This window comes from Daldinia loculata, assembly GCF_022478755.1.
Source record: "Daldinia loculata strain CBS 113971 unplaced genomic scaffold F4817scaffold_15, whole genome shotgun sequence".
In the NCBI taxonomy this organism is placed as follows: domain Eukaryota; kingdom Fungi; phylum Ascomycota; class Sordariomycetes; order Xylariales; family Hypoxylaceae; genus Daldinia; species Daldinia loculata.
Window position 1 is genome coordinate 112351 of NW_026054869.1, and position 23589 is coordinate 135939.

Below are 23589 nucleotides of genomic sequence, written 5' to 3' on the forward strand. Positions count from 1 at the left end.
AGCCATTGAATCTGTTTCGGGACTCATCCATCAAAAACGAAAATTTAGGACCGTGATTACAGGTATCGTTAGTAGGTATCAAAGCTTATTTCTGGGCTGGAACATAAGATGGCTCATGCATAATTCACTGGATGATGCGTAACAAATCCGCGTATATAAATATTTGTGGGGTAGTCATCAGCGTGTGAGCATTCATTGGTTCATTTGGGTAACATATATAGAACCGTTAGCAGTACTGAACCGTTAGGTACCTAAATTAAACAATCACGTGGTCCCCGGTCAGTAAGGTTATTCGAAAGCCGCGTTTGGTTCAAAGGCAGTTCAGCCGGTTTAGCTTCATAATTCTATCGAGGCTCGACAGGTTCGGCAACGGCAACGACAACTCTCTATATCCCCCGAGCCCAATTATTTCTCTTCCCTCAAACAGTTTGTAGACATTTAAGAATCATATCCATCATGGCCGAATCAGAGATCGCGCCTAAGTTTGCCCCCTTCTTCGGCATGGTAAGCTCGAGATTCCATCAGTTCCGTCGACATTGAAGCTCCCTTAACTACCATACTAACAGCATCCTCGACAATGTAGGCCGGTATTGCGTCTGCCATGATCTTCGGATGTACGATCCCCGAATAGCGCTTCGTCCCCTAATTATACCGCGTGCTAAGACAATAATAATATAGGCATTGGGGCAGCATACGGAACAGCAAAGTCAGGAATCGGTATCGCAGGCGTGGGTACCTTCAGGCCAGACTTGATCATGAAGGTTTGTCAAAGCCTAGTCCAGCTCATTTCGCGCTGGTTTCCTTTGCCGTAGCAACCAGCCTTCTAATATGATGACTGTTGTAGTGTCTGATTCCCGTTGTCATGTCCGGAATTATCGCAGTTTACTCGCTTGTCATCGCCGTCCTAATCGCCGGAGATATGGACCCACCGTCACGACAGAGCTACAGCTTATTTACGTATGTCCCGAATACCGTGTTTGAACGAATAGGAAAGCTCGGATGAAACTGATGTCTAAAATAGGGGCTTCATGCATCTAGGATGTGGACTCTCGGTCGGATTCACGGGCGTGGCTGCTGGATACTGCATCGGGATTGTTGGTGACATGGGGGTCCGCGCGTACATGGAGCAGTCGAGAATATTTGTTGGCATGGTTCTGATCCTCATTTTCGGTGAAGTCCTGGGACTCTATGGGTAAGTCCAGACCTCTACGGTATGACAAAATATCCCTACTCACCGCACATAGTCTCATCGTGGCCCTTATTCTCAACACCAAGAGCAAGGGCTAAGTTATTCGAACTCGAGCGGTACCATATCTCATAATGGTCACTAAGTGTTCACATAAAGAAGCATCAACAGTCTGTAAGGACAAAGTGTAATCAGTAGCTACATGGTCGATGGCGTTTTACGGGTATGTAAAACTAAGGGTAACCATTAGAATCGTTGACGGCTGGCAGGTTAATATTCGGTCAGATGTACGACCAAGGCCTCCATTGATGAATATGACATTTTGAACTACAAGCTAGAGATTCATCATAAACAAGGTTCTTCGAATTCGTGTTAAATTGATGCTAAATAGGAGTTGGCTAGCTACTGCAAAGCCCAAAGGAATGCGGAAAGAAATAGACAATCAATCTCCTCGCGACATATCTCATGGCCTCATCCATTCATCCGCATGGACATCCCGAATCTTGAAACCCAACCAGAAAAAGGATGTCCCCTGAACCTGTCTAGCATGCCTAATCGACGCCAAAACAGTAGCGCCGCCCAAATGCGTGTGATAAGAGACGAAACATAATAAAGCGCCAAAAGGAACGGAAAGAAGTGTAACGCGGCCATTACCAGTCCTAGCCACAGTTTCCTCTCTACGGGAGATGGAAAGCCCAAGATCGCAATAGAGATTGCGACGGAAATAATTCCCACGTGATAGGTCCAACAGGTTGTTCATCGACCGAAGCGGCGAGCGAGTCTCCCACGGCTCTCGATGTTAGTGCGGAAGCTGTTCCAACCTCGCTCACGTTCCTCTACATCTCTCGTCTGACCTAATAGTTTCAAAACGTTAGCACTCAGCCTCAATATCATGCTAACCAAGATATCCATACGCCTCGTCAGTCGAGGTTTCCAATATGTACGAAAATATATCATCACAAAGCTGAAAGTTTCGATAAACCTACCCAGAAACCAATCCCAGTGTCTGTCCTCGCGAATCAGAACATCATCTCCATTCTGTCTTGCTAGTCTCTCGCTTCTCGCCTTCGCAGCCGCTTCCTCTCCAACCAGGTACGGATCTTCGAGAGGTCGCACTTTATAGGGGTCAGCATCGTCGGCCGCAGCCACAGCGTTCATGCGTTGAACCGCCGACCGCAGGGCGCTTTCGACTCCTCCCCAGTGAGATCCATTAGCAGCGGATACGCGACGGTGGGCAACCCTCTGATAGTGGCGAGCTGTCGGGTTGCTGCTCATCGAGGACCAGCTCGGGACTTGGAAATGACCGAGGTGTGGTACCTCGCTACGGCGGCGCGGAGAGGGTATCCGTGGTAAGCCCGCTCCCGGCGCAAATGTTGAGGTCATGGGAGTTGGCGTTGGGGATGGGTTCAGCATGGACGTGTACCGCGGCGGCGATGCCAGCGGCGAGCCTCGCGGCTCCGGCGGTGTGTACTCGGGTACATTTTCGTTGGTAGGTATCGTTGAGTGATATGAAGGCGCTTCGGACACTAGAAAAAATCTCTTTGTTAGCTCTTCCTACCATAGCGTCTAATATCGGTGAAAGAAGTGCCTCACTATAAGAGGGGGCGGCTGAACGAATAGAGGCCGTCTCAAAATCCTCGGCGCTGAGAATTTCCAAACGGGATAGCCCGTTATGGATAACTGTTTCGGTTGCCATCGTATAGACTAGGAATTTAAGTCTCGCAAGTAAAGGTGGCGGAGTGGTGAGTGTTAAGGAGGTAGGTTCGGTGAGAGCACTTCGCACATCTGGTCGAAGAGCTCCCTTATTATTCAGGCCTAACACTCAGTGTGAGAGCCAAAATATTAAAATTAAATGAATCAGAAAATCGCAACCATGAAATTAAGCCAGATAACAACTTGAGACAAGATAGCTTTCTCTGGAGGGTTAGGTTAGGAATGACAGCTTGACTTAAACAAAATACCAATATAGGTAAGGGTTCACAATGACGAAGACTAGTCACGACGAAAGCGAGCACACCACCACTCAGGTTCCTTCTCCAGGTACGTATGTAGGCAGGTAGGATTCAAGCTAGAGAAAGCTTGAAGAGATAGATGAAGCGTGGTGTGAGGTGTGCTATGAGATGTGAGATGTATGTTGTGTATGCACACGTGAGAGTTGCAGAGAAGAACTGCTAAGATAGGGATGGTATGGAGGGACAAGAACGGGAACGGAGTAAGGCACACAGCCATCCACCACCCATCCCCCACCACGATGGATGGGGTTTACATATGCAAGATTCTACTGGCCCCGTTCCGTCTCACTCTTGGTCTCGCTGTCGTGCTACCTTCTATCCAGGGCCGAGCTGCGTCACGAATAGGCAACCCGTGGAACCTGCGAGCCCCGACTATGTTTCTCCGTACAGTAGTACTAAAAGAGGTAGTTCGTGGACTTTGTGGAGTTCGTGGAGAAGAGGATACGATCAATGGAGATATTTACCTAGGTAATTTGCCGATACCCGGGTGCTATCGAGGGAGAGGGGAATAAGTTAGGTGGGCTAGGTATGTACATGCCGCTGGGTACATGTATGGTGGAAGTTGGACAACGGAGAGGAGCAAGAGCCCGATATTACGACTACAGTACATAGGAATTACGACAGTTCAGCAGTCCCCACTAGTTATACCTATTTAAGTAGGCCACTATCCATCTGATTGGCTATACCTTATCTTATCATACCCATGCTACCCCGGTCACAAGTAATGATTGGGTGAGGGGTATCGTGACTGAAGCTAAACGGTCTTAATATCTTGACCGCAACGAGAGAAGTCTCCTTCCTGCCTTCCCAGGGCGAGACCAGCGGGGTCTATCCGGCGCAGATTGTCGCAATGTAGCGGGGTATTTGCCTAGGTAAGTACGGATTAGGGTTCTAAGACAGGGGTATAAACATTACTGTCACTTGGACAATAATACCGCATTTCTATTCAGGGCTGAGAATGGCCATATCGTACGGGTCTGTAAGAATAATAATATTATTTACTGAACGGTTACATCAATTGATCACCAATAAATTTTGTTATTTATTTATAACCGTACAGTATGTAGTATAAGGCTATGTATAATATTATCCACTTCTGAGGATTGACGACTCGGAGCTTTGGTGTTCCTGGCTAGATCTTCGCCTGCATGTTCTAGCAATGCACAACGGCCCGCCTAGAAAAAAACCTGCTCGGCCATGATTGGGAAGAGAACCGAGACAGCTCAGCAATTCGGGATTATCATTCTATACGAGATATCAGTACAAATCAACAGCAAAAGATTAAATAAGACACATATCTCTTCAGCTGTCTAATATTAAAACACGAGCCTTATTATACTTGGTTATATAACCTAGCCGTTTCATTATAGGCAAACCCGGGTTTATAGCCTACCGATGCAAAAGAAACAAGAAAGTAACCGGAATATATGGGCTTTGTGGCGAACCACGTCTTATAGCTATTACATCACTTAAAGCTAAAGTATCATCATTCTTATTATAAAATTACGTCGTTGTTATTCTTAGAATTGACACGACCCATAATGGATTTCCCATGTCTCCGGCAAAAGATTCTGTTGTCTTCGTTGCGAAGCCGAGTATGCCGTGGTAGTTTACTGTTTAACTATTTACTGTTTAACTAGCTATAGCATAGCCTCATAAGGTTAGTATTGCCATTAGGTTGGCGGGTCTAGACTGTTAGATCAAGACGAACCATACATCGTATGTCAGTTACATGGCGAGATTCCGTTTTTTCCACGTTCCTGAATACACGTACTTTAACAACTCCCTCGGCTCGGCAGTAACCTTAAGACCACCTACATGCATCTATCGGTGGTCGCCAATCTGCCCTAGATCCTACCCGGAGTCGATGTCCTTATCTGGCAATCAATCATCTGCAGCCCTCGCGTGAGACTTAATTCGCAACCCTTAGAGATTCGGGGTTCTTAATCGGGTGCAGATGACACTGCTTCACTGCAACCCTGAAAGACACGATTTATCAGACGAGTCGAAATAACACCAGCCTCAACACAATGTTTCTGTTATGTTATACCACTCAAGACTTTGCTTGTTCACAAGGCAAAAAGATCCGCCTGCGTTCTAACCCAGTAACCGTTAACCCTAACCGTTGTCCCATAAACTATTCGTACAGATCCCACGTCACCGCCCCTTTGTCATTATATGTCGTGCCTGAAATCCACCATATCTTATCCGAAAACCAGCCCCCAGGTTCCCTAAAAGCCCCGTTTCCACCAATCCCAATGCGTGCCTATATGAACAGTACCAAGTAGATAATAGCTTTTAGAGAATAGCAGAATAGTAAAGTAAAACTACCATAGTCGTCGTTGATAATATACTCGCTCTTGGCCTTCCGACAACCGTCGTATCTCCTCTTTGATCTTCTGCCTCCTCTCAGCTCTGCTGACTGGCTTCTCCTCCAGCTTCTTCTTGGGTGTAGGTTCCTCCACAGCGTTCGGCGTTCCCACAAATGCCCCAGCAGCGTCGTCTTCCTCCGGCGCAGCAGACTCTTCCCACTCTGGTTTCTCTAGCTCCTCCTCCGGTATACTAGGCCGCACAATGACAATATCTTCCTCCTCTGCGCCATGTTTCTTACGGCGGTGCCGCAGTCGCGATTCGTTTATCGTATCCTCGAGCTGGCCAGGCGAGTTATGGTGTTCTGGGAAGTAGACTTTGGGACTCGGTCGAGGTATTCGGTTGGGTTTGATGGCTGCTCGTAGGTCGCGTAGTGTTCGCTGCTGGATTGTATAGCCGCTGAGAAATAATGCTGCCGTGAACAAGACAACTAGAAGAAGAAAAAACGCAGATCATTGTCAGTTTGACCGTTGCACTATTTTAGGCTGTTTACCCGTTTTGGAGGGGCTCATCCATACCAATTCCTGACGAAATTATAACCGAGACCTGCGACGATGTCAAAAGCATTCTTGTTCGAAATTGTAAAAATCGATATATATAGGTAAATATGGAAATTCGGAAATACAGAGCTGGATGAAGATAGTAGCTTATGAAGCGATATACAATAAGTTGAACGCTTCCAAAGTGTTGACTAAGAACCACCTTTTGAGAACCGGTTTCCTGTTTTGTCTCGAATCTCGTGTTTCCCCGGCAACGCACATCAACCCTCTCGGCCGGGGTGCCGGCTTGGCGATCTGATCCCGATCCCGATCGCAGATCATACGGTAACACCCTTGCGACGAACTTTTTAAATACGCCGGGTATGTTAACGATTAGGTATTATTTATCAGGTAGGGTTTTGATAAATTGTATCTTATGACTATTTCATACCTCTTAATGCACCCTAGATACTACCATGCCAGCCCCTTTTTTCGCATACGAGTTTGACAACTACTCAACCGTAAGCATATGTACAGTCAGTCTCCTAAGAATTAAAATAAATCTATTCTGAATGGGGTACACCGATCCAAGTCAAGTCTTTACACCTCTTATTTTCCTTCGTATTGATTTTTGTACAAGAGGTCGTACCTAATACCGTCTGTCAAACTTCATCAAGACATTGGATTCGCCGAACTCATACTCTTCGCGTACTCCGTTAGACAACAACTCAGCCATGGCTGACCTACTACTTAGTATAGTGTCAAGTATAACTTTACATATGCCGACTATCCGATGTCCGGTATCATTCTATCATTAGACAGCCATCATTGGTAGGTACGCGGGAGAGATATGTGTGAATTGATGCTATCTAATCGGAACTGACAAGTCGCATCAGAGCCTCCTGAAGCCAGGACCCTTCGTTGCATAACTACATCTTCGGCTTTTATACTTTTCTTACTTGAGTGAATAGACTAGATTCTCCATGCTGATCGGCCGCATGTAATCTTCAGTCCTAGTACTCCCTACCCGATCGCTTACCACTGACCAGCAGTGAGCCAATCAGTTGAAATCTATCCGGAACAATTCTCTCGATACCGCCTAACATTATCCATATGGGATTCGGCTCGAGCATGACTTCACCCTTCTCAACGCTCGATCCTAAGTACTGGAAGAACTTGTCTGCTACCTTCCGCGCTCCCGGGCTTGCTGGTATTTTGAATCCTATATAATAGCATTGCTTAGCAAGGCAGCTCTGTGTAGGACAAGAACGGGGACGGGGGGGACGGGAATAATTACCAAAGAATTCAATATCAGCACCGAGACACTCCCATGAGGCACTGTAGAGTGTCTTAGCACGCATATTGCTCAAGTCTAAACTTCCTGTCTCTTCTGAGCGGAATATAGCAAGTCTACTACCCGTAGCGGCACGCAATTTCTCAGGCCAATTCGCATCCCGATAGTCAACAAGTAAGTCATATTTATATGGCTTTTGCTTCAGGAGAGCGTGTCTAGAGGCGCTAGCAGCACCGATTAGGCAGATAGGCTGCCTAGTCGTCCGCTCAACCAGATGAATCACCTGTGCCAGATATAAGCCAAGGGAAGTGCTCGAGCCATATATGAGGACGTTGACCGGGCCATCTTCTGGCTTGCGGCCGTCGACCGAAAATAGTCTGAGCTGCAGTTAGACCGTTTACAGTAATTGAAGAAGCCTGTTCAAGGCTTAGTTGGTCTGGTATCCTCCAGACTAGGTCGTATTCGTACTCGGCAAAAGCGCCAGGGCGGTCATTCGTAGAGCATGCTGTATATTACATAGCTCTCGTGTCAGTTTGGTCATTACCAAGTTAGCCTTTGAGAGCCTCTTGACACTCGCCTCCCTGGACGCATCCAGCAACACGGGTTCCAACCTTGGCTCTCTTATTCGTACTATTCTTCAGGGTCTCTCCGACGTCAACCGCTGTTCCTGCGAAATCCGAGCCTAGAACACGCCTCTCTTGCACTGCTGTGATTCGTTGGACGAATATGTAGTCCATTGGATTGAGCGCTGCTGCACCCACGCGAACCAGGACCTCCGTTGGGCTAGGGGCAGGCGTAGGAATATATTCGACTTTGACAGACCCATCTCGAGGATAGAGCACAAGAGCTTTCGTATTTCTTCTCAAGCAAAATTTCTTATAAGAATGGCACTATGGTTTCGTACTTAAGAACAGCAGCGAGATATATGGTAAGGAACAACAAAACATGGCAAACGATAGCCTTAAATGAGCGTGGTTTCGGAAAACCTGACAAATAATGGCCGAACTTGCCGTCTTCGTTATACCAGACAACGAATGCGTTAAAGATCTTAACGGCGATAATTTAGTGAGTTTACGCTTTGAAGGTATTGAACGTCCTTGGCGTTTCAGGGGGGCTACGCTTTATAGTATCGTGGCTTATACAAGACTAGCAGGGACCTTATACAGCATCATAAAGGTATTGCATGCTGATTAATGGACCATCGTAGGGAGTCTCATTCATGGGTAAACAGAAAGCTTCGAATGTAGGTGTCTATTGGACATTGGTAACAATCTTATAAAGGAGGAACCAACATCTTCCCAATCAAGGGCTCTTCCGGCGCTCTGATTGGTTCGGAAATATAAGAGTTCATGTACACAGAGTCCCTTGCATCGTCAACCTAGAGTAGTAAGCTATATGAGATCTCTGGAGCCAGACTTCATGTTTGCCAGTGCTCGGCAGCTCCGAAGCAGATGATTAATTGTAAGGATTGTTATCTTATTTGAGTCAATGTAGGTACATAGAAATTCGGAGATTGGCGTACTCCCAACGCCCCTGTGCAGATTCCAATTTATGACATTGCCAACACGCTGGATACAACCCCCTTTTAAATCCGACCAAAACCCAGTCAAACGGGGATACCTATTCCCACAATTATAATACATTTGAGATACATTCTAGTTTCCTTTTAGCTTCAGCCCCCAGTCATACAGCATCGTACTCGACATCTATTCGCGTATCCTTCACGATTATTAGTTTGCGGCTCGAGGAGTCATCAGAGTCGCTATTGTCGTCCCGCCACCCCGGGCGCGACTGGGGTCCCGCTTGGCAAGTTGTTACCAGCGAACCATCTCGATCTGCCCGCCTTGTGCTTCCGAGCCGTATGGGGTGGGCTGCGGCATCGGGGACTGCGGGAAGTGCTTGCTTGCCATTGAAAGCGTCGAAAGTAGAACCTCTATTAGCTTGAAGCTCGTAGGTCGGATTCTTGCTGTTTGAGCTGAGCCCGAAGCCGTATTTTGTGAGAAGCGGTCGTAGCGGCGGGAGAGAGCCCGCGATAATGCCAATGCCGCACTCAACAACGGACCAAACCATTATGAGGCACCCCCTATCTACACAGTTGTTAGTTGTTAATGTATAGGTATTGGGCGCGTAAAGATATTAGATGTAGCATACAGAGACCATCGAGAGGGCTTGCGCCAACGTGTACATACATGCGTACATATGGTACTCGAATGCAGGTGCATATACTGGCCCTGTAGTGTAAACCATGAGTTAGTCTGATTCTATGATGATGTAAGATAGCTCTCAGAGGATAGGACGACATACAAAGCCCCAAGAGATAGAACAAATATAAGCGATGCCTTGACTCTTGGCTTCATCTTCAAGTTCCACAGAATAAGTGCAGGAAAAATCGCACATAGCCAGTCAGTTACGACGGTGATCGCCGACATAGCGAGAGACATCTTGCCGACTATGTCAAGCCCGCTGCAGTCGCCAGATCCTCCCTCCCAGCTGACGCTAATGGGTTTGCATTGGCCTAACACGGCCCCAAAACCTATGGCCGACCCTATGACGCCAACAACTATAGTAAGCCATAAAGGGATAACGTAGCGCTTGTCTGAGGTGATTCGTAGGAGAGCGACGCAAATACTGGTCTTGATAAATGGAAGACACACCATATAGGCTGCCTCAGAGACAAATATCCCTAGAAGGTAGAATACTGGTCAGTTCCCAACAGCGAGGTTATGTTGTAATATAGCTGAAAGTATTAGGGACATACATCTCAGCCCGTTCTGCTTTATTTGACCCGTTAGGTCTACTTTAGAAATGACATCGTCTTTCGCGCCCCAACCTGACAAGCAGCCCATAATGGCCACAACGCAGGAGAAAATATAGATAATCTGTAGCAAAACAATTACACCGTTAGTCAGCGTTGAGAAAGGTTAATATCCCTAGCATTATACTTAGAGACGAGTTAGAAACTTACGAGACTTATCACCGTCAAGTAGTCGTCGCAGCCGATAGCCCCTTTCTTAGCTCTGGCCCAGATTCGCAGGGAGACGGTGATGCAAGAGACGACACCTAGGATTATGGTAGCGGCTAGCGTTCCAGCACCGAGTCCTTCCGATATATAGATCGAAACAGAGTTTTCCATGATGTCTTTAATTCCAAATCTAAGGCGTTGAAACTGGCGAAATCCACAACCCTAAGAGGCGGATTGGAAATACTCTATATAGAAATATTTCAATGCCTCAATCCCAACCAGATATTGTGAATGGACCTGTTATTACGCATATTTTTAGTTGATACAATTGTTCTTCTCTTGGAACATAGCAACCACGAATAGGTCGCCATGATAACCCTGCTTACATTCGGTTATGAATTTTTTTGCTTGCCGAAAAAGACCACACTTCAGTAGTCTTCTCGGCCTATAAGAAGCGAGGACAACGGTATCCAGAACCAGTTCTGCGGAAACGAGTGTAGTTCGTCACGTAAGCATAAAGGGTTTTTTTATCAAAAAATAGCGTTGAAGAAAACGCAATGACTTCAGAGACCCTCAAGTTTAAGCATGAGGTGGTAGACATATGTTACCATTGTAACAGCCGCATGGACTCGGATCTTAGTCCCCGGGCTTGGATATGCCAGTTTGTACAAATTGTCGTCGATACTGATTAGGGTTAACCGGCATGGGGCATGTTGGTTCGAGGATGCTCTACTATGGCCCTAGTGTCTATCTCTTGTTTGCGTATCCTAATGGGACACCGGACGGGGCATCCGGTCCCGGGACAGAGGATACGACAAGGTTCAGGTTGTTACCTGTGGTTAGCTCCCTCCGACGCGGAATCAAAGCACCGGTCTGCTGTCTACTATTTAGATATTAACCCCGCGATCAGATTCCAACGCGCTCAGGGGTATTACATGTCTAAGCCGGGGCAAGAATGATTCCCTAAGTTAGGTCGACAATACCTATATGATACGCACTGACCCGGATGCAAGGGAAGCGAGAGGAATGTGGAATATTGATTAAGCGAATTTAGTTTGGAAGATTAACTGTCATCTGAAATCTAAGTAGTCCTAGTTGGTACTGAATCTTATCCGATAAAGTGGTGAGTGGACGACGGATGTCGACCCGGATGAGGGTTATAGCCCTGTAGTTGGACTCTACTATATGAAGAACGACTAGATTAGCCCCGATGATTTCCTCTAGATATCATGGTAATCGCCAAGCGACAATAGCCGCTCTAATCGAAGTTGTTATGGAACGCTAGATACTCTATCCCATTCGCTTATATCTCGCGAGAGCGACATTCTTTAGAGTACAGGGATAGTACTAATATTTAGCCGCGATCAAGTCTAGGACCTATGTAACTTTGTTCCTTGTTGATATATGAAGGGGCCTTGACCAATGTTATCCTCCACAAATCAAGACGTTGATTTTATACAGATAACTAGACATAGAAGATATTAAAAATTCCAACGACCTATGTAACATCTAGAGGAGTTCGTAAGTACTTTCTTACATAAAAGTTTCTTTCTCTAAACAGACTATAGTCTACGCCACGGGTATGCAAAAACTCAAATGACCCTACTATGGAAGCAAGGCACAAGTCGATTTGCCATCCTGTGAAACCTCGAGCAATATAACGTGATCCGGTTCCCATTCTCGAAGCCTCTCCCGTGCCCCAACGACGAATTCTCATGCTGCCCTATTAGCGGAGCCCCTTGGCACGGGAATGAAAAAGATTTTTTTTTTTTTGAACATCGGTTCTGTGGATAAAGAGGGCTAGGATTGTTTGTGAGAGTTCCACACAGATGTTGTAACACAATGTTAAAGAGTATACGATAAACCTAGGCCCGAGCGCTCAACATGCCCATCTATGTAAAATACTAATCTGAGAGGCCATCAGACCTCGATCGATGAATACGTAATATTAGTCAAAGCGTTCGGTGGAGGGACTTTATATACTATGGGGTTATATTATGGATAATCTCCTTACCGGTACGTAGAGGATTTGGTAGGGAAAACTTGGAAATAGCTTGTGATAGAACTGAGCTAATTGGTTTCTAATACTTATTACCATATTAATATTAAAATGTATGATTCTATGACGACGTAAACAAGGTGGCGATGTAGGAGAGAAAAAGAATGAAACCAGGCTACGCCTAGCTGACCTGTCCTTGAAGTTTTCAAGTAGCACGATCCTTGCTACCTCAAAATTTCATATGAAGGTTGTATTTCAACTTTAATTATAAACAGTTATCTACCTAAATTATATTGTAAGCCTCTTGCCTAGCAAACTACGTGTTTGAGCTCGATAGAATGGTGAAATAGAGGAAATAATCTCTGGTATTGGACAGGTGATGATATGGGCCATTGAACTTCTTAAATCTGGCATAGGATAGGGAGAGATGATTTCGTGTTGCTGTCCCTTGACAAGTTTTAGTTTTCCTCTTTAAAATAGTCCCCTTCCCCCTTAACCCCCTTTTTATGAGAAAATACTCTTAGATAATACTACTTCGTCTTTGCGTTTTATAATATAGTATGAAAATTTTTATTAGCAAGACGCTTTAAGAAGCCTAGGTCCTACGAAGATTCGTGCAAGAAGGCTGACGTTGCCGTATAATGCCTACAAATTCAACTTGTCTGCTTGGTTGTCTATCATTTCTAAAGGCCAACAAGCTTACAAGAGTACCTACCTCCTAAAGTAGTAGGGATATCTAGAACCACAAAATTACGTTCATTAGGTGACCCAGTATCAGAAATCTCCTCGATATACTCATTAGTTACTCGCTGAATTGTTTCTCTGATCATCTAGGAGAGTATGAAGAACACTAGGAGGAGTCCTAGTTTCCTGTATTTGGTGAGAGGTGACTAATGTATACTAATATTCCCTAAGAGCGGCCAATCTTTTTTCTCGGATCACTACCTTACCATGTAAGTTTATTAAACCCGAGACCAGAGAGACATCAATTAGTAATTTTAGTAAAGTATTCGTAGGGCTGAAAGCCGAGGTCCCTAAGGTTAGAAGTCTGGAAGTTTTATACTAGCCCCGTATTCCGTACATTAGGTATCTTATCGATAAAAGCTATAAGGTGTCTACCGTAGGTAACCGATAAGAGAATATTATCGATCAGAACAACAACAATTCAGCTTGTCCACCCAATTCTCGACTCTGGACCTACATTAGGTACCTACATCAATATTTTGCGAGCAGCCTTCCACCGATAAAACTAGATCATCCAACTCTACAACCTGCTCCCCTACCCCCTAGCCATCCCCTCCCGATAACAACCATGGGCTCCAACACCCACCGCGCCGACGAGCGGCGCTTCCTCGACGAGCGCGGCTCAAACGCCGCCCTCGCGCCCAACGGCCTCAATCCCGCCACCATCATGGAAAAAGCCGTGCGCGAGCGCATAGTCGATAGCTACTTCTGGAAAGAGCAATGCTTCGGCGTCAACGAAGCCGACATCATCGACCGCGTCGTCGACCACGTGTCCTTCATCGGCGGTACCTACGGCGGGAACCAGAAGCCGAGCCCCTTTCTATGCCTAGCCTTCAAACTACTACAATTGGCGCCCGACGATGCCGTTCTCGGAGAGTATTTACAGTACGGCGGGGACCGCTTTAAGTACCTGCGCGCTCTGGCTTGTTTCTACGTGCGGCTGACGCGACGCGCCGAGGCCGTGTATACGATTCTGGAGCCGTTCCTCGAGGACAAGCGGAAGTTACGGCGGAAGGGGCGCGCGGGCACGAGTTTGACGTATGTGGATCAGTTCGTCGACGACTTATTAACAAAGGACCGCGTCTGCGCTACGAGTTTGTGGCAGATGCCTAAGCGCGAGGTCCTCGAGGACTTGGAGTTACTGGAGCCGAGAACTAGCCCGCTTGGTGATATTGAGGATTTATTGGAGGACGAGGATGTGGATATGAACGGGGATACTAATGGAGACGCGAGGGCAGATAGTGATGAAGAGGGGTTAATCGAGGAGGGAGAGCAGCTTTCGGATAGGGGGCGTAGGAGATCGACTTCTGGGTCAAGCGGGAGAGGAGACTCGAGGTCCCGTGGTAGAGACCGATCGCGAAGTGGCATGGATGTTGATTCGAGTGGTGAATCTGGCAGGGATAACCGATGAGAGAATACGACTACGAGGAGTTACGCGATTTGCCCTAGAGACAGGGCCGTACAAATTACTGCGAAATTTCACGGTCACTTGGAATGCAAATTTGCTCTATATTCATAGTATGAGCAGATGGTAAGAGTTAGAAGAGATCTTGTTTCAAAGCCTATGGGGTATTATATCATATAAATCCTCTCTAACTCTATGCTCATCGGCACTCTCCAGGACTCCAAATCAGGGAGATGAGAGATATTATCCAGTCTCCAGCATTGGGCTGGTCGGAACTCAAAAGAGGGGTTGCTGCAATATACGGGGTGCTAGAACGTCGGCCACGGAGAGCAGTCGCGCATCATCCCAATACTGCCCAACGAGCTGCATGCCCCCGAAGTTTAGCAGTTTTTGCTCCTCCTTTGTTGGATCAACGGGGATATCCATGGGAATACTGATGGCGGGTAATCCTGCAAGACTAGCTGGAACCGTGAAAACATCGTTCATATAGGAATCCAGGGGCGTTTGCCTCATGACGTCCTCGAGTAAGGGTGGAGTCGTCGGCGCGGTGGGACACAGAAGAAAATCGACTTGGGCGGGGCCGAACTTGTTTTCTAGCTGTATTGTATCTTCCATTTCACTGAGGTCGAAAGGTTGTTGGTCCTCGAGCGGGTTTGATAGTTTGAAGATCCGATCGAAATCTCTTCTGACGAGCCGACGGACTTTCTGGGCTTGTATGAAATAGTTGTCTATAGCCTCTGAGCTGAGCGTGTATGACCCCAGCAGAATGCGACGCTTTACTTCGCTTCCAAAGCCGGTTTCTCTCGTTTTTGCATATAAGATGCCTTCGAAAGAGTCGCTAGCTTGTTTACTATTCCGTTGACCGTAGCGAATGCCATCGTACTTGGCAAGGTTAGATGCTGCCTCGGCTGGTGCTATCACGTAATAGGCAGAGAGTGCATTTTTCGTAGAGGGTAATGATACCGGAACGACACGGCCTCCTAATTCTTCGATCTTTTGGGCTGCCATCAACCAGCCTTGTCGTATGCGTGGGTCGAGCTCCTCAATGTTGTATTCTATCGGAATACCGAAGGTCAAGCCCTGTATTGTGCCATCTCGGGCTGGATTCCACGAGTCGTAGCCTCTTCGCTCTGCGGTGCATCTTTGGCGCACGTGAGAAGGCAGAGACGTTGGGTCATTAGGATCATGTTCTAGGTAGAGCTTTTGCTCTACGATGGCCGCGCCTATAGGGCCCACGGTTCTAGCAAGTAGTCCAACCGTATCTAGGGAGTTTGCGTAGGGCACGACGCCCCAACGGGACAACATGCCATACGACGGTTTGAACCCCACGGTGCCGGTATATGCGGCCGGCATGCGAACAGATCCTCCCGTGTCGGTGCCGAGAGCTAATTCGGCTTCTCCTTTCCTTATGGCGACAGCACTTCCTCCAGAGCTGCCTCCAGCTGAGTACTTTTCTAGGCCGCAAACATTGTGGATATCCTCAAATGCGGATGTCGTAGAGTGTGTGCCCATGCCAAATTCATCCATACCGGCTTTGGCCGTCACAGCTGCGCCTCTCTGCCTTAATTGTCTAACTATGGTGGCGTCGAAGGGAATCTTGTTCCCAGAAAGAATGTTGGACGCACATGTTGTCGAGAAACCTAGTGCAGAAATATTATCCTTGACTGCGAGGCGGACTGTCTGCCCGTTGCCTTCAATGGGTGGTTCGTTCCTAATCGAGGGGTCCGTATTTGCAGCGGCTTGCTGGAGGCAGCGGCGCTGTATAATGCCGGCTCTCCATTGCGAAGAGATCACCCTACGGGCGGCTCTGATTTGGGAATGCCTGACATATGTAGACATGTGGTCCCAGCGATATTCGGCATTCTAAGCTGGTGTTAGTTTATATCGTTTGGCGGGTTTGAATTGCGTTTCTTGTACGGTGTTTGTTATCGATAAGGCAGTATACAATGCGGGCAGACAGGCGGGTTACAGGTACCGAATCCGCTATCTTCAACGCTAAAGCAGTGGATCCGCATCTGTAGCTCTAGCTGTTACCAGTGACGCATCTTAAAGCTTGGCAGGTACCCGGACGGTCAACAGTCTCTTGACCTATCAGCTTGGGAGCTCTTCCGTCCCATGTAGGCTGCGTTCCTAGGCTGACAACTCACATGTACTACCACTAAACACATCCATCTTCATACATCAATATATGTACACGGGCACCTACATAAGCTAAGGTTGTCTTTTGCCTTTTACATATGTCTATATCATATCCCTGAGTCTTGACGGCTATGGGCATAAGTTGTATCACTAAATAATCAAAATGATCCCAAGGATTATCCTCGCCGCGTCCCTGGCGACAGTCGCTAGATCCTCTCAGCCTGGAGCTCCTGCGCCGGTCGCTGCTCCGATGAGAGATCTCGAATGGGGACAAATCAATTTCATCCATACTACAGATATACACGGCTGGCTTGGTGGTCATTTACAAGAGTGAGATACATACGTAAATATTAGTTGGCTGACTATTGCTAACATTGTTTACCGTCAGACCGCAATACTCAGCCGACTGGGGTGACTACATCTCATTTACGAGCCATATGAAAAAGAAGGCCGATGAGAAGGGCGTAGATTTACTAGTCATCGATACGGGTGATAGGATCGAAGGGAATGGCTTATACGATGCCTCCAGTCCGAAAGGCAAATACTCGTACGACATCTTCGGCGAGCAAACTGTCGATGTCCTCTGCACTGGGAACCATGAGCTATACCAAGAAGATTCGGTCGCACGAGAGCACAACACAACCGTTCCGAAATTCAAGCACTCCTACATTGCCTCTAACCTCGATTACATCGAGCCCGAGACCGGCAACCAGATCCCCCAGGCCCAGCGTTACATCAAGTTCACCACCAAGAACCTCGGCTACAATGTCGTCGCTTTGGGGTTCCTGTTCAACTTCGATCGTAATGCGAACAACAGCGTCGTGCAACCCGTCGAAGAGACTATGAAGGAGGAATGGTTCCAGAGCGCTATAAGAGAAAAGCCCGATCTATTCCTCGTTGTCGGCCACGTCGGTCTTCGCATGAAGGAATTCGAGCAGATCTTCAAGGTCATTAGAGACCAGAACTGGTACACTCCCATCGCATTCCTTGGTGGTCACGCACACGTACGGGATGCGAGGAAGTTTGATGACAAGGCATACGCACTCGCCAGCGGTCGATATTTCGAAACCATCGGATTCTTGTCTATCGACGGCATCAAGAAGAAGAGCGGAAGCGGACCTTCGACCGAAGCAGCAACCGTCACCTTCAAGAGGCGCTACATCGACAACAACCTGTTCGGTCTGCACTACCACACTGGCCTAAACGAAACCACCTTCCCCACCGAACACGGCCGCAACGTCTCCAGACTCATCGCTGAAGGTCGCAAAACCCTCAATCTCGACGACCCATTCGGTTGCGCACCGCAAGACCTCTGGATGAGCCGCTCCCCTTACCCCAGCGACTCCAGCATATTTAGCTGGCTCGAGACACAAGTCATCCCCGACACAATCATCAACGAAGAGAGGAAGGACGTCCCACGCCTGGCTATTTTGAACACGGGGGCTATTCGCTTCGACATCTTCAAGGGCGCGTTCACCAAGGATTCAACGTACCTTATCTCGCCCTTCATCAGCAGGTTCAACTACATCCCCGACGTGCCCTACGCCATCGCCAGCAAGGTCCTCGAGCTACTTAATAGCGGCGGCCAGGTATTCAGCGGCGCCCTCGACACCCGGTACCTAACGATCCCCGAGCAAGCGGCTCCGCACAGTCCGTTCTTCGAGATGGCGTCCGCAGCGGCCGACAACGAAAACAAACTCCCGTTATTCATAGAGGAAGACGCCCCGCAGAAACCGCTATCAGGTGTCAACCGCTTGTCTAAGCAGGATGAGGGCAAAGGCGAAGGCGATGACCCCGAGTTGGTAGGCGGCTACACAACGCGTGACGACCTAGGCGACGATGGCGACGACGCTGTACACTCGCCCATCAAGTTCTACGCCGTGCCCAACTGCATCCAATCCAAGATCTCGTTCCCCACCCCCGGCAACGACACAACACCCGCCCCGGACCCCGAAACCGTAGACCTGGTCTTCATCGACTACGTCCAGCCGTGGGTCATCACCGCGCTTAAATTCAGCGGCGGCGATTATAGCACCGGCGACGTCAAGGTGTACTCCAATAACACGCTTACGGACCTTATTGCGGGCTGGGTGAAGGAACATTGGAAGAAGAATTGTTAGAGTGATGTTAGAATGATATGATACGATACAATATGGTTTTGGTTTTCACTTTGGATTTCAGATTGCGTAGAAGGTACTTGCTACTTATTTACTTATTTAGCTAGACAGGGCTGGGTTTCGGTTCTGGGTTTGGATAGTTCGCTACATAGCTGCGACTTTTAACGGAAGTAAATACAATAAATGAATAATAAATATCAAAGGACTCAAGAACGAACCTGGATTGCTCGTATGGCAGAACACAAGTAGAGTAATTGGTTTAATCTACCCTAAATAGTAGTCTTACACGACAAGTACCTAGGTAGGTAATTCACTACTAAACAAGGTACTGTATAACGACCTTAAAGTCTACTCTAACGCTGGCCATGACATGATATTCCTCTAAAAACAAAAACCGCTTTTTGCAAAATCTAGTAATCCCCAAACCCAATAGCACATGACTCTAGAGGTATCTCACCACCATTACAATTCCTCCACCGTCCCGCAGCAGTCCATACAAGGCAACCAGCCTGAGGAAGGAAGTAGAGCTATGGCTGTTTAGTTGGTTAAGAAAAAATCATGATCAAACGCTGCGGATGACAAGCCAGAGAAGTATGGGCACAGTCACGATAAGCGTAGGGATGGCGAGGAGTCCAATCCTCTCGCTGAGGGACATGGCGAAGAACCATCTCCTGCAACCTCTCCTCTGCATTTCCAACCACGCCCGGGTGGATAGCCTACGGGGCGCTATTACTGCGCCCTGCTCGACATCAGGGAGCGCTGGTATACCACCTTGCTCGACATTAGGGGGCTGGTTTACATTAGGGGCCGGCGGCTGGTCTGCGGCACCTCCCTGTATCGGCAGGAGTTCTATCTAGGGCCCCGGCTGGTACACTGGCGGGAGGTCAGGCCCAGGTCGTGGTTGCAGTCCCGGCGGCTGGTTTGCGGTACCTCCCTGTATCGGCAGGAGTTCTATCTAGGGCCCCGGCTGGTACTCCGGCGGTGCCTCCAGCTGGTACGCCGGCGGTAGCTCAGGCCCAGGTCGTGGTTGCAGTCCCGGCACCATAGCAAGATCTAATTCCCGCTCGAAAGGAGTCATCTCATGGAAAACATGTGTCCAGTCCGCAGGTAGTACTCTGTTATCAGTTACGCCCTCGCTTTGCGGTTGCTGTTCAAGCGTAGATGTATCGGTACCAGTTGAGGATTCTTCCTCGTGCAAACTAGAGGTGTGAGCTTCGCCGCAGCGGTCGGCAGATGCCTCGTTAACTAAAGTCTCGGCAGACCCTAGTGAGGGGCCGTTGGGTGGTCGATGTTGATTATTCGTAACCGGATTTGGAGAGGATGCATAAGCCCCCAATGCAGGGTTAGTAGCGGATTCTCCAGTAGGACTAGAGACTCTAGTATGAACTGGGGTTCTCGTAGGACTTGTATCAACTGCGTCATTAAGGGATGCCGGAGGTGATGACGCTTCCGTAACGACCACATTCGGTGTCGATACATGTCCATTCACCGTGCCCAAATGATTGGGGACGCTCAAGGCAAGGCATGCAACAGGAATGTTTCCCTTTCCGTTATTGTTACTGCCTTGACGAACGGCGGTGGGGTTTTCAGTCATAGAACGTGTGGTTTCGATATCAGACCATCGGATATGACCACTAGGTGCTTGAGTAGAAATACCAACACTTTCTCCCACGCCCTCTCCAACAGCTAAAACAGTACCGCTAGTGCGGCCATTTATATTAGCTTGAATACCATCAATAGACACATTGGGGTCACTGATGATATAGGTGCCATTGCTATTGGATGGGGTGGTCTGAGTCGCAGCGTCAGTGGTGGTGATAAAGAGTGCATAAGCTTTACGAATAACCGTCTTCATCAATTCGTAGAACGAGATATCCCTTGATTGCCCGCGCGCATTATTTATCCACCGACCCAGACTGTTTACAGGCCTATTATCTTCCGCATGAATAGTATATATTGACGCTCCGTCGGTAAACACGACCGTCTCTACAGACGAAAGCGAGTCTGATCTATCACTGCCGTGGCGCGATTCACTGTTAGCTTAGGGGACGACTACGATGACTTTGGGGACGGGACAGGACGAACAGCGAGGGTGAGGGCGAATCGATAAATTCAAAGCGGTTTCGCCGTTCGCTGTATCGGTATGGAGATGCCTCTGGCCCATGATATTCGCTTGGTTCGTGTTCTCTTGCATACTTGCTCAAAAATCCCATCACCCCAAGGGGAATTTGTCCAGCTAGCAGCTTACGAAGTTGTGACCAAACCAGCGCTGGGCTTAGTGGGTGTCGTGTAGTAGTCGATTGACCCCAGAGTTGTTCATGATGCCAATTCTGCTGCTCAACCGTAGCTGAAGTTCCGACCCCTGAGATCATATTTTGACGGTTGCGAAGATGCCGAGCCCATCGCTCTTCCATAGATAGACCATTGAAAGCATTGTGGGGAGGGGGTGGAGGAGTGGGTGGCGGCGAGAAAGACATCGTGCGTCCAATTTGCCCTCGAGTACGCTAATGGCTATGCTATTTTACTTGCGATATAATACCTTGACTGATTGGGTGTATAAAAGGGTATTTGATATATTAACGAATGAAATGCTGGAAGCCGTAACGAAAGACCCAAGAAAGATGCCAAAATGTGGTTGAGGATGCTCTCACCGATGCCTCTTCAATCTGAAGAGGGAGAAGTTGTTCGAACAAATATAGCAAGAAGAAATGGGTAAGAGGTGCCTAGGTAGGTACCTAACCTATTGGATCTGGTCGAGCAGCTTTCGCCTTCTCCTTTCTATGAGCTCTTGTTGCACCTCCTCTAGCGTGGGCAACTCCCACCCTTTACCATCTCCCACATCACCAGGTAGCGGCTCCCATCCTGGAGGAGGTTCTGCCTTCCCTCGCTTCAATAGCTCCTCAAACGCCTCACGTTCCTTCTCGGCCTCATATTCGAGTAATGCATCGTCTTCCTCGTCGGGTGCATACCCGTAATATTTGGCGTCGACTGCTTTCCTTAGATCCTCGCGAGACTCTAATGGTTTCTCCGAGTCTTGTAACTTCTTCTGCGCAGCAGCCTCGAGCAGTTCTTTCACACCAGGTAATTCCTTCGCTCGCCCGAAATACCTATACCCTTTGCCCCCCCCCGGTATCTCCCTACCCATTTCATCGTAGACTTTGCCGCCGCCACGCATATAATTAGGGCCTCCTAAGTTCCGTATTTGTACCTCCCACATGTGTTTCTCTCGCATGAGCTTATTTATTTCGTCGTTGAGATCTCGGATCTGGTAGTCGCTAAGAGATGTCTCCTGGATTCGGGACATTTTCCGGCTGATTTCCTTGAGTGTTTGGCCTCTCCATTTCTCGCACGCGGGAATCGAATCTACTTCTGTAATCACCTTGGGTCGCCGTGCTCGTCCCGCATCGATGATACCTAAATCCGCAGCTTGCGCCTCGCGGAAGCGAAAGAGCATCGACTGGGCTTTCTCTGAATTACGCGCCTGTTTAAGGGTTAAATTCTGGACTTCATCAACGAGTAAGATATACAAAATCGCGTTTACTTACCATTTTGACTATTATATCCTATGCAATTAGATCTTGGTATAGTCGGCCTGTAGAAAAATTGCTGGCTGCTGAGAAAAGGTTGGATATACTGATGTATTTATTGGGCACAGATGACGGGAGTACAGTGAAATTTCTCAGCCTCGTTTCCATTGAGGCTGAGGATCCACAACTAAGTGGGGATATCACAGCTAGTGCTAGTCCGATTAGCCAATCATAGGGCTATAAAACGCGACGCGACCTTTAACAGCTCGGACAGTGCACTCTTTCTATTAATTAAAAGTACCTAGGTATCACTGCGTATATGTATCTTTTCGCTTTCAGCGTGAACGCTCTTACTTTTAACCATTTCATCTTTTTCCTGATTGACATAAAAATATTCTTATTTCTGTCGCCTGAATCTATCGCTACATCCAAGTTGTTGATGGATATAGTTGCATTATCGGATCTTTAACTATTATCTTACTAAGGCAATCATTTACATGCAGACTTAGAACAGCCTCTCGCAAGTTGAGCGTGCAGATGGTCAGCCGTACTTCATAACGGCAATCCAGTCTCGCACATTTCATATTTACCACTTCATCGATCTCATATTTGATATTTTCGCCATTTTCTCTTTCGAAAGCGCGTGGTTTTCTCAGTCCTCTTAATGACTTGATTCTTCTACGAAGTTTACAGGTCGACTTAAGCGGACAAGTGTCCAGCTTCGACCTACAAACAATTCCCAACGATATCTTTACATGAATTTAGTTCATAGCCTAGCAGTGAAGAAACTCGTCACGAAGACTGTTGGAGCCGTAGGACCTTCTCTTAGGCCTACGGCGAATGACAATACTCAAGAACAGAAATCTGAGCTAGGAGATACACGCCTTTAGCACGGCATCGGCTTCCCATCTCTAGGACCACTCGGTATTTTCAGACATTCAAGCGCGGGGGCAATGACGACAAATAGCACATGGTGAGAATGACGTACATTCGATGAAGTCCCTCATAGTTTTCAATCGGAGCCTTGCTGGGTGTCTGCAGGACTGCTTAATCTGACGATGATGGGTTAGTCTATGATCGTCGATGTTAATAGGTTCTCCTTTTTCTTTTTCTTAGCTGCAATTAGCAGCGATACAACTTAAGAATGCCCGGTGATGACCAATTCCAAAAAGCCAAATTTGCAGGCAGCCTGAACAAACCCTGCTTTCGTCATCGTGCGGAAACAGGGCGAGGGAATGGTTGTCTATGAGAACTTGAGAGCTAATCTGAGGGTATATATATGTTGAACACTATCATTTCACCGCGCGTCTCAGCATACTCGATTATTCCAATATATTCCAAACGCTGAAACTAGG

At 47.6% G+C, this 23589-nt stretch overlaps 10 protein-coding genes across 10 annotated transcripts; 3 read left to right on the top strand and 7 right to left on the bottom strand.

Annotated features, from left to right (window-relative positions):
- The first annotated feature begins 247 nt into the window (after nucleotides 1–247).
- F4817DRAFT_332862 (V-type ATPase) lies at nucleotides 248–1543 on the top strand. The gene is made up of 6 exons (XM_049302699.1): nucleotides 248–504; nucleotides 584–614; nucleotides 679–761; nucleotides 845–957; nucleotides 1022–1192; nucleotides 1245–1543. Exons 1-6 carry the CDS (start codon nucleotides 457–459, stop codon nucleotides 1285–1287), a joined length of 489 nt encoding a protein of 162 aa, XP_049160493.1. The 5' UTR covers nucleotides 248–456; the 3' UTR covers nucleotides 1288–1543.
- Nucleotides 1544–1832: 289 nt separating this feature from the next.
- Nucleotides 1833–3125, bottom strand: F4817DRAFT_54088 (uncharacterized protein). Its single transcript, XM_049307608.1, has 3 exons — nucleotides 2780–3125; nucleotides 2101–2712; nucleotides 1833–2040 (listed from the first exon to the last, which is right to left on the bottom strand). The coding sequence occupies exons 1-3, from the start codon at nucleotides 2880–2882 to the stop codon at nucleotides 1943–1945; spliced, it is 813 nt and encodes a 270-aa protein (XP_049160494.1). The 5' UTR covers nucleotides 2883–3125; the 3' UTR covers nucleotides 1833–1942.
- Nucleotides 3126–4943: 1818 nt separating this feature from the next.
- On the bottom strand, nucleotides 4944–6286 carry F4817DRAFT_332868 (uncharacterized protein). Its single transcript, XM_049302700.1, has 2 exons — nucleotides 6087–6286; nucleotides 4944–5998 (listed from the first exon to the last, which is right to left on the bottom strand). Exons 1-2 carry the CDS (start codon nucleotides 6133–6135, stop codon nucleotides 5526–5528), a joined length of 522 nt encoding a protein of 173 aa, XP_049160495.1. The 5' UTR covers nucleotides 6136–6286; the 3' UTR covers nucleotides 4944–5525.
- A 545-nt stretch (nucleotides 6287–6831) lies between these two features.
- F4817DRAFT_332869 (uncharacterized protein) lies at nucleotides 6832–7527 on the bottom strand. The gene is made up of 2 exons (XM_049302701.1): nucleotides 7345–7527; nucleotides 6832–7269 (listed from the first exon to the last, which is right to left on the bottom strand). Exons 1-2 carry the CDS (start codon nucleotides 7406–7408, stop codon nucleotides 7061–7063), a joined length of 273 nt encoding a protein of 90 aa, XP_049160496.1. The 5' UTR covers nucleotides 7409–7527; the 3' UTR covers nucleotides 6832–7060.
- A 174-nt stretch (nucleotides 7528–7701) lies between these two features.
- F4817DRAFT_332870 (uncharacterized protein) lies at nucleotides 7702–8692 on the bottom strand. The gene is made up of 2 exons (XM_049302702.1): nucleotides 8495–8692; nucleotides 7702–8406 (listed from the first exon to the last, which is right to left on the bottom strand). The coding sequence occupies exon 2, from the start codon at nucleotides 8076–8078 to the stop codon at nucleotides 7890–7892; it is 189 nt and encodes a 62-aa protein (XP_049160497.1). The 5' UTR covers nucleotides 8079–8406; nucleotides 8495–8692; the 3' UTR covers nucleotides 7702–7889.
- A 4762-nt stretch (nucleotides 8693–13454) lies between these two features.
- On the top strand, nucleotides 13455–14592 carry F4817DRAFT_54111 (PRP38-domain-containing protein). Its single transcript, XM_049307610.1, has one exon. It carries the CDS (start codon nucleotides 13615–13617, stop codon nucleotides 14455–14457), a length of 843 nt encoding a protein of 280 aa, XP_049160498.1. The 5' UTR covers nucleotides 13455–13614; the 3' UTR covers nucleotides 14458–14592.
- Nucleotides 14593–16375, bottom strand: F4817DRAFT_54110 (amidase signature enzyme). The gene has a single exon (XM_049307609.1). It carries the CDS (start codon nucleotides 16288–16290, stop codon nucleotides 14728–14730), a length of 1563 nt encoding a protein of 520 aa, XP_049160499.1. The 5' UTR covers nucleotides 16291–16375; the 3' UTR covers nucleotides 14593–14727.
- A 238-nt stretch (nucleotides 16376–16613) lies between these two features.
- Nucleotides 16614–18996, top strand: F4817DRAFT_54114 (ser/Thr protein phosphatase family). The gene is made up of 2 exons (XM_049307611.1): nucleotides 16614–16920; nucleotides 16979–18996. Exons 1-2 carry the CDS (start codon nucleotides 16754–16756, stop codon nucleotides 18708–18710), a joined length of 1899 nt encoding a protein of 632 aa, XP_049160500.1. The 5' UTR covers nucleotides 16614–16753; the 3' UTR covers nucleotides 18711–18996.
- Nucleotides 18997–19613: 617 nt separating this feature from the next.
- Nucleotides 19614–21315, bottom strand: F4817DRAFT_54121 (uncharacterized protein). Its single transcript, XM_049307613.1, has 2 exons — nucleotides 20793–21315; nucleotides 19614–20722 (listed from the first exon to the last, which is right to left on the bottom strand). Exons 1-2 carry the CDS (start codon nucleotides 21182–21184, stop codon nucleotides 19663–19665), a joined length of 1452 nt encoding a protein of 483 aa, XP_049160501.1. The 5' UTR covers nucleotides 21185–21315; the 3' UTR covers nucleotides 19614–19662.
- F4817DRAFT_54120 (Isy1-like splicing factor) lies at nucleotides 21316–22383 on the bottom strand. Its single transcript, XM_049307612.1, has 2 exons — nucleotides 22253–22383; nucleotides 21316–22188 (listed from the first exon to the last, which is right to left on the bottom strand). Exons 1-2 carry the CDS (start codon nucleotides 22253–22255, stop codon nucleotides 21448–21450), a joined length of 744 nt encoding a protein of 247 aa, XP_049160502.1. The 5' UTR covers nucleotides 22256–22383; the 3' UTR covers nucleotides 21316–21447.
- Between the last annotated feature and the right edge of the window lie 1206 nt (nucleotides 22384–23589).

Coding starts and splice junctions, on each gene's coding strand:
- F4817DRAFT_332868 (XM_049302700.1), bottom strand. CDS start 6,135: ATGCTTTTGACATCGTCGCAGGTCTCGGTTATAATTTCGTCAGGAATT. Junction 5,999..6,086: donor TATAATTTCGTCAGGAATTG/GTATGGATGAGC, acceptor TTCTTCTTCTAG/TTGTCTTGTTCACGGCAGCA.
- F4817DRAFT_54114 (XM_049307611.1), top strand. CDS start 16,754: ATGATCCCAAGGATTATCCTCGCCGCGTCCCTGGCGACAGTCGCTAGA. Junction 16,921..16,978: donor CTTGGTGGTCATTTACAAGA/GTGAGATACATA, acceptor GTTTACCGTCAG/ACCGCAATACTCAGCCGACT.
- F4817DRAFT_54110 (XM_049307609.1), bottom strand. CDS start 16,290: ATGTCTACATATGTCAGGCATTCCCAAATCAGAGCCGCCCGTAGGGTG.
- F4817DRAFT_54121 (XM_049307613.1), bottom strand. CDS start 21,184: ATGTCTTTCTCGCCGCCACCCACTCCTCCACCCCCTCCCCACAATGCT. Junction 20,723..20,792: donor GATTCGCCCTCACCCTCGCT/GTTCGTCCTGTC, acceptor GCGCCACGGCAG/TGATAGATCAGACTCGCTTT.
- F4817DRAFT_332870 (XM_049302702.1), bottom strand. CDS start 8,078: ATGGACTACATATTCGTCCAACGAATCACAGCAGTGCAAGAGAGGCGT.
- F4817DRAFT_54111 (XM_049307610.1), top strand. CDS start 13,615: ATGGGCTCCAACACCCACCGCGCCGACGAGCGGCGCTTCCTCGACGAG.
- F4817DRAFT_54088 (XM_049307608.1), bottom strand. CDS start 2,882: ATGGCAACCGAAACAGTTATCCATAACGGGCTATCCCGTTTGGAAATT. Junction 2,713..2,779: donor TTCAGCCGCCCCCTCTTATA/GTGAGGCACTTC, acceptor GATTTTTTCTAG/TGTCCGAAGCGCCTTCATAT. Junction 2,041..2,100: donor GAAACCTCGACTGACGAGGC/GTATGGATATCT, acceptor TGAAACTATTAG/GTCAGACGAGAGATGTAGAG.
- F4817DRAFT_332869 (XM_049302701.1), bottom strand. CDS start 7,408: ATGCGTGCTAAGACACTCTACAGTGCCTCATGGGAGTGTCTCGGTGCT. Junction 7,270..7,344: donor TGCTGATATTGAATTCTTTG/GTAATTATTCCC, acceptor GCTATTATATAG/GATTCAAAATACCAGCAAGC.
- F4817DRAFT_332862 (XM_049302699.1), top strand. CDS start 457: ATGGCCGAATCAGAGATCGCGCCTAAGTTTGCCCCCTTCTTCGGCATG. Junction 505..583: donor TTGCCCCCTTCTTCGGCATG/GTAAGCTCGAGA, acceptor TCGACAATGTAG/GCCGGTATTGCGTCTGCCAT. Junction 958..1,021: donor CAGAGCTACAGCTTATTTAC/GTATGTCCCGAA, acceptor TGTCTAAAATAG/GGGCTTCATGCATCTAGGAT.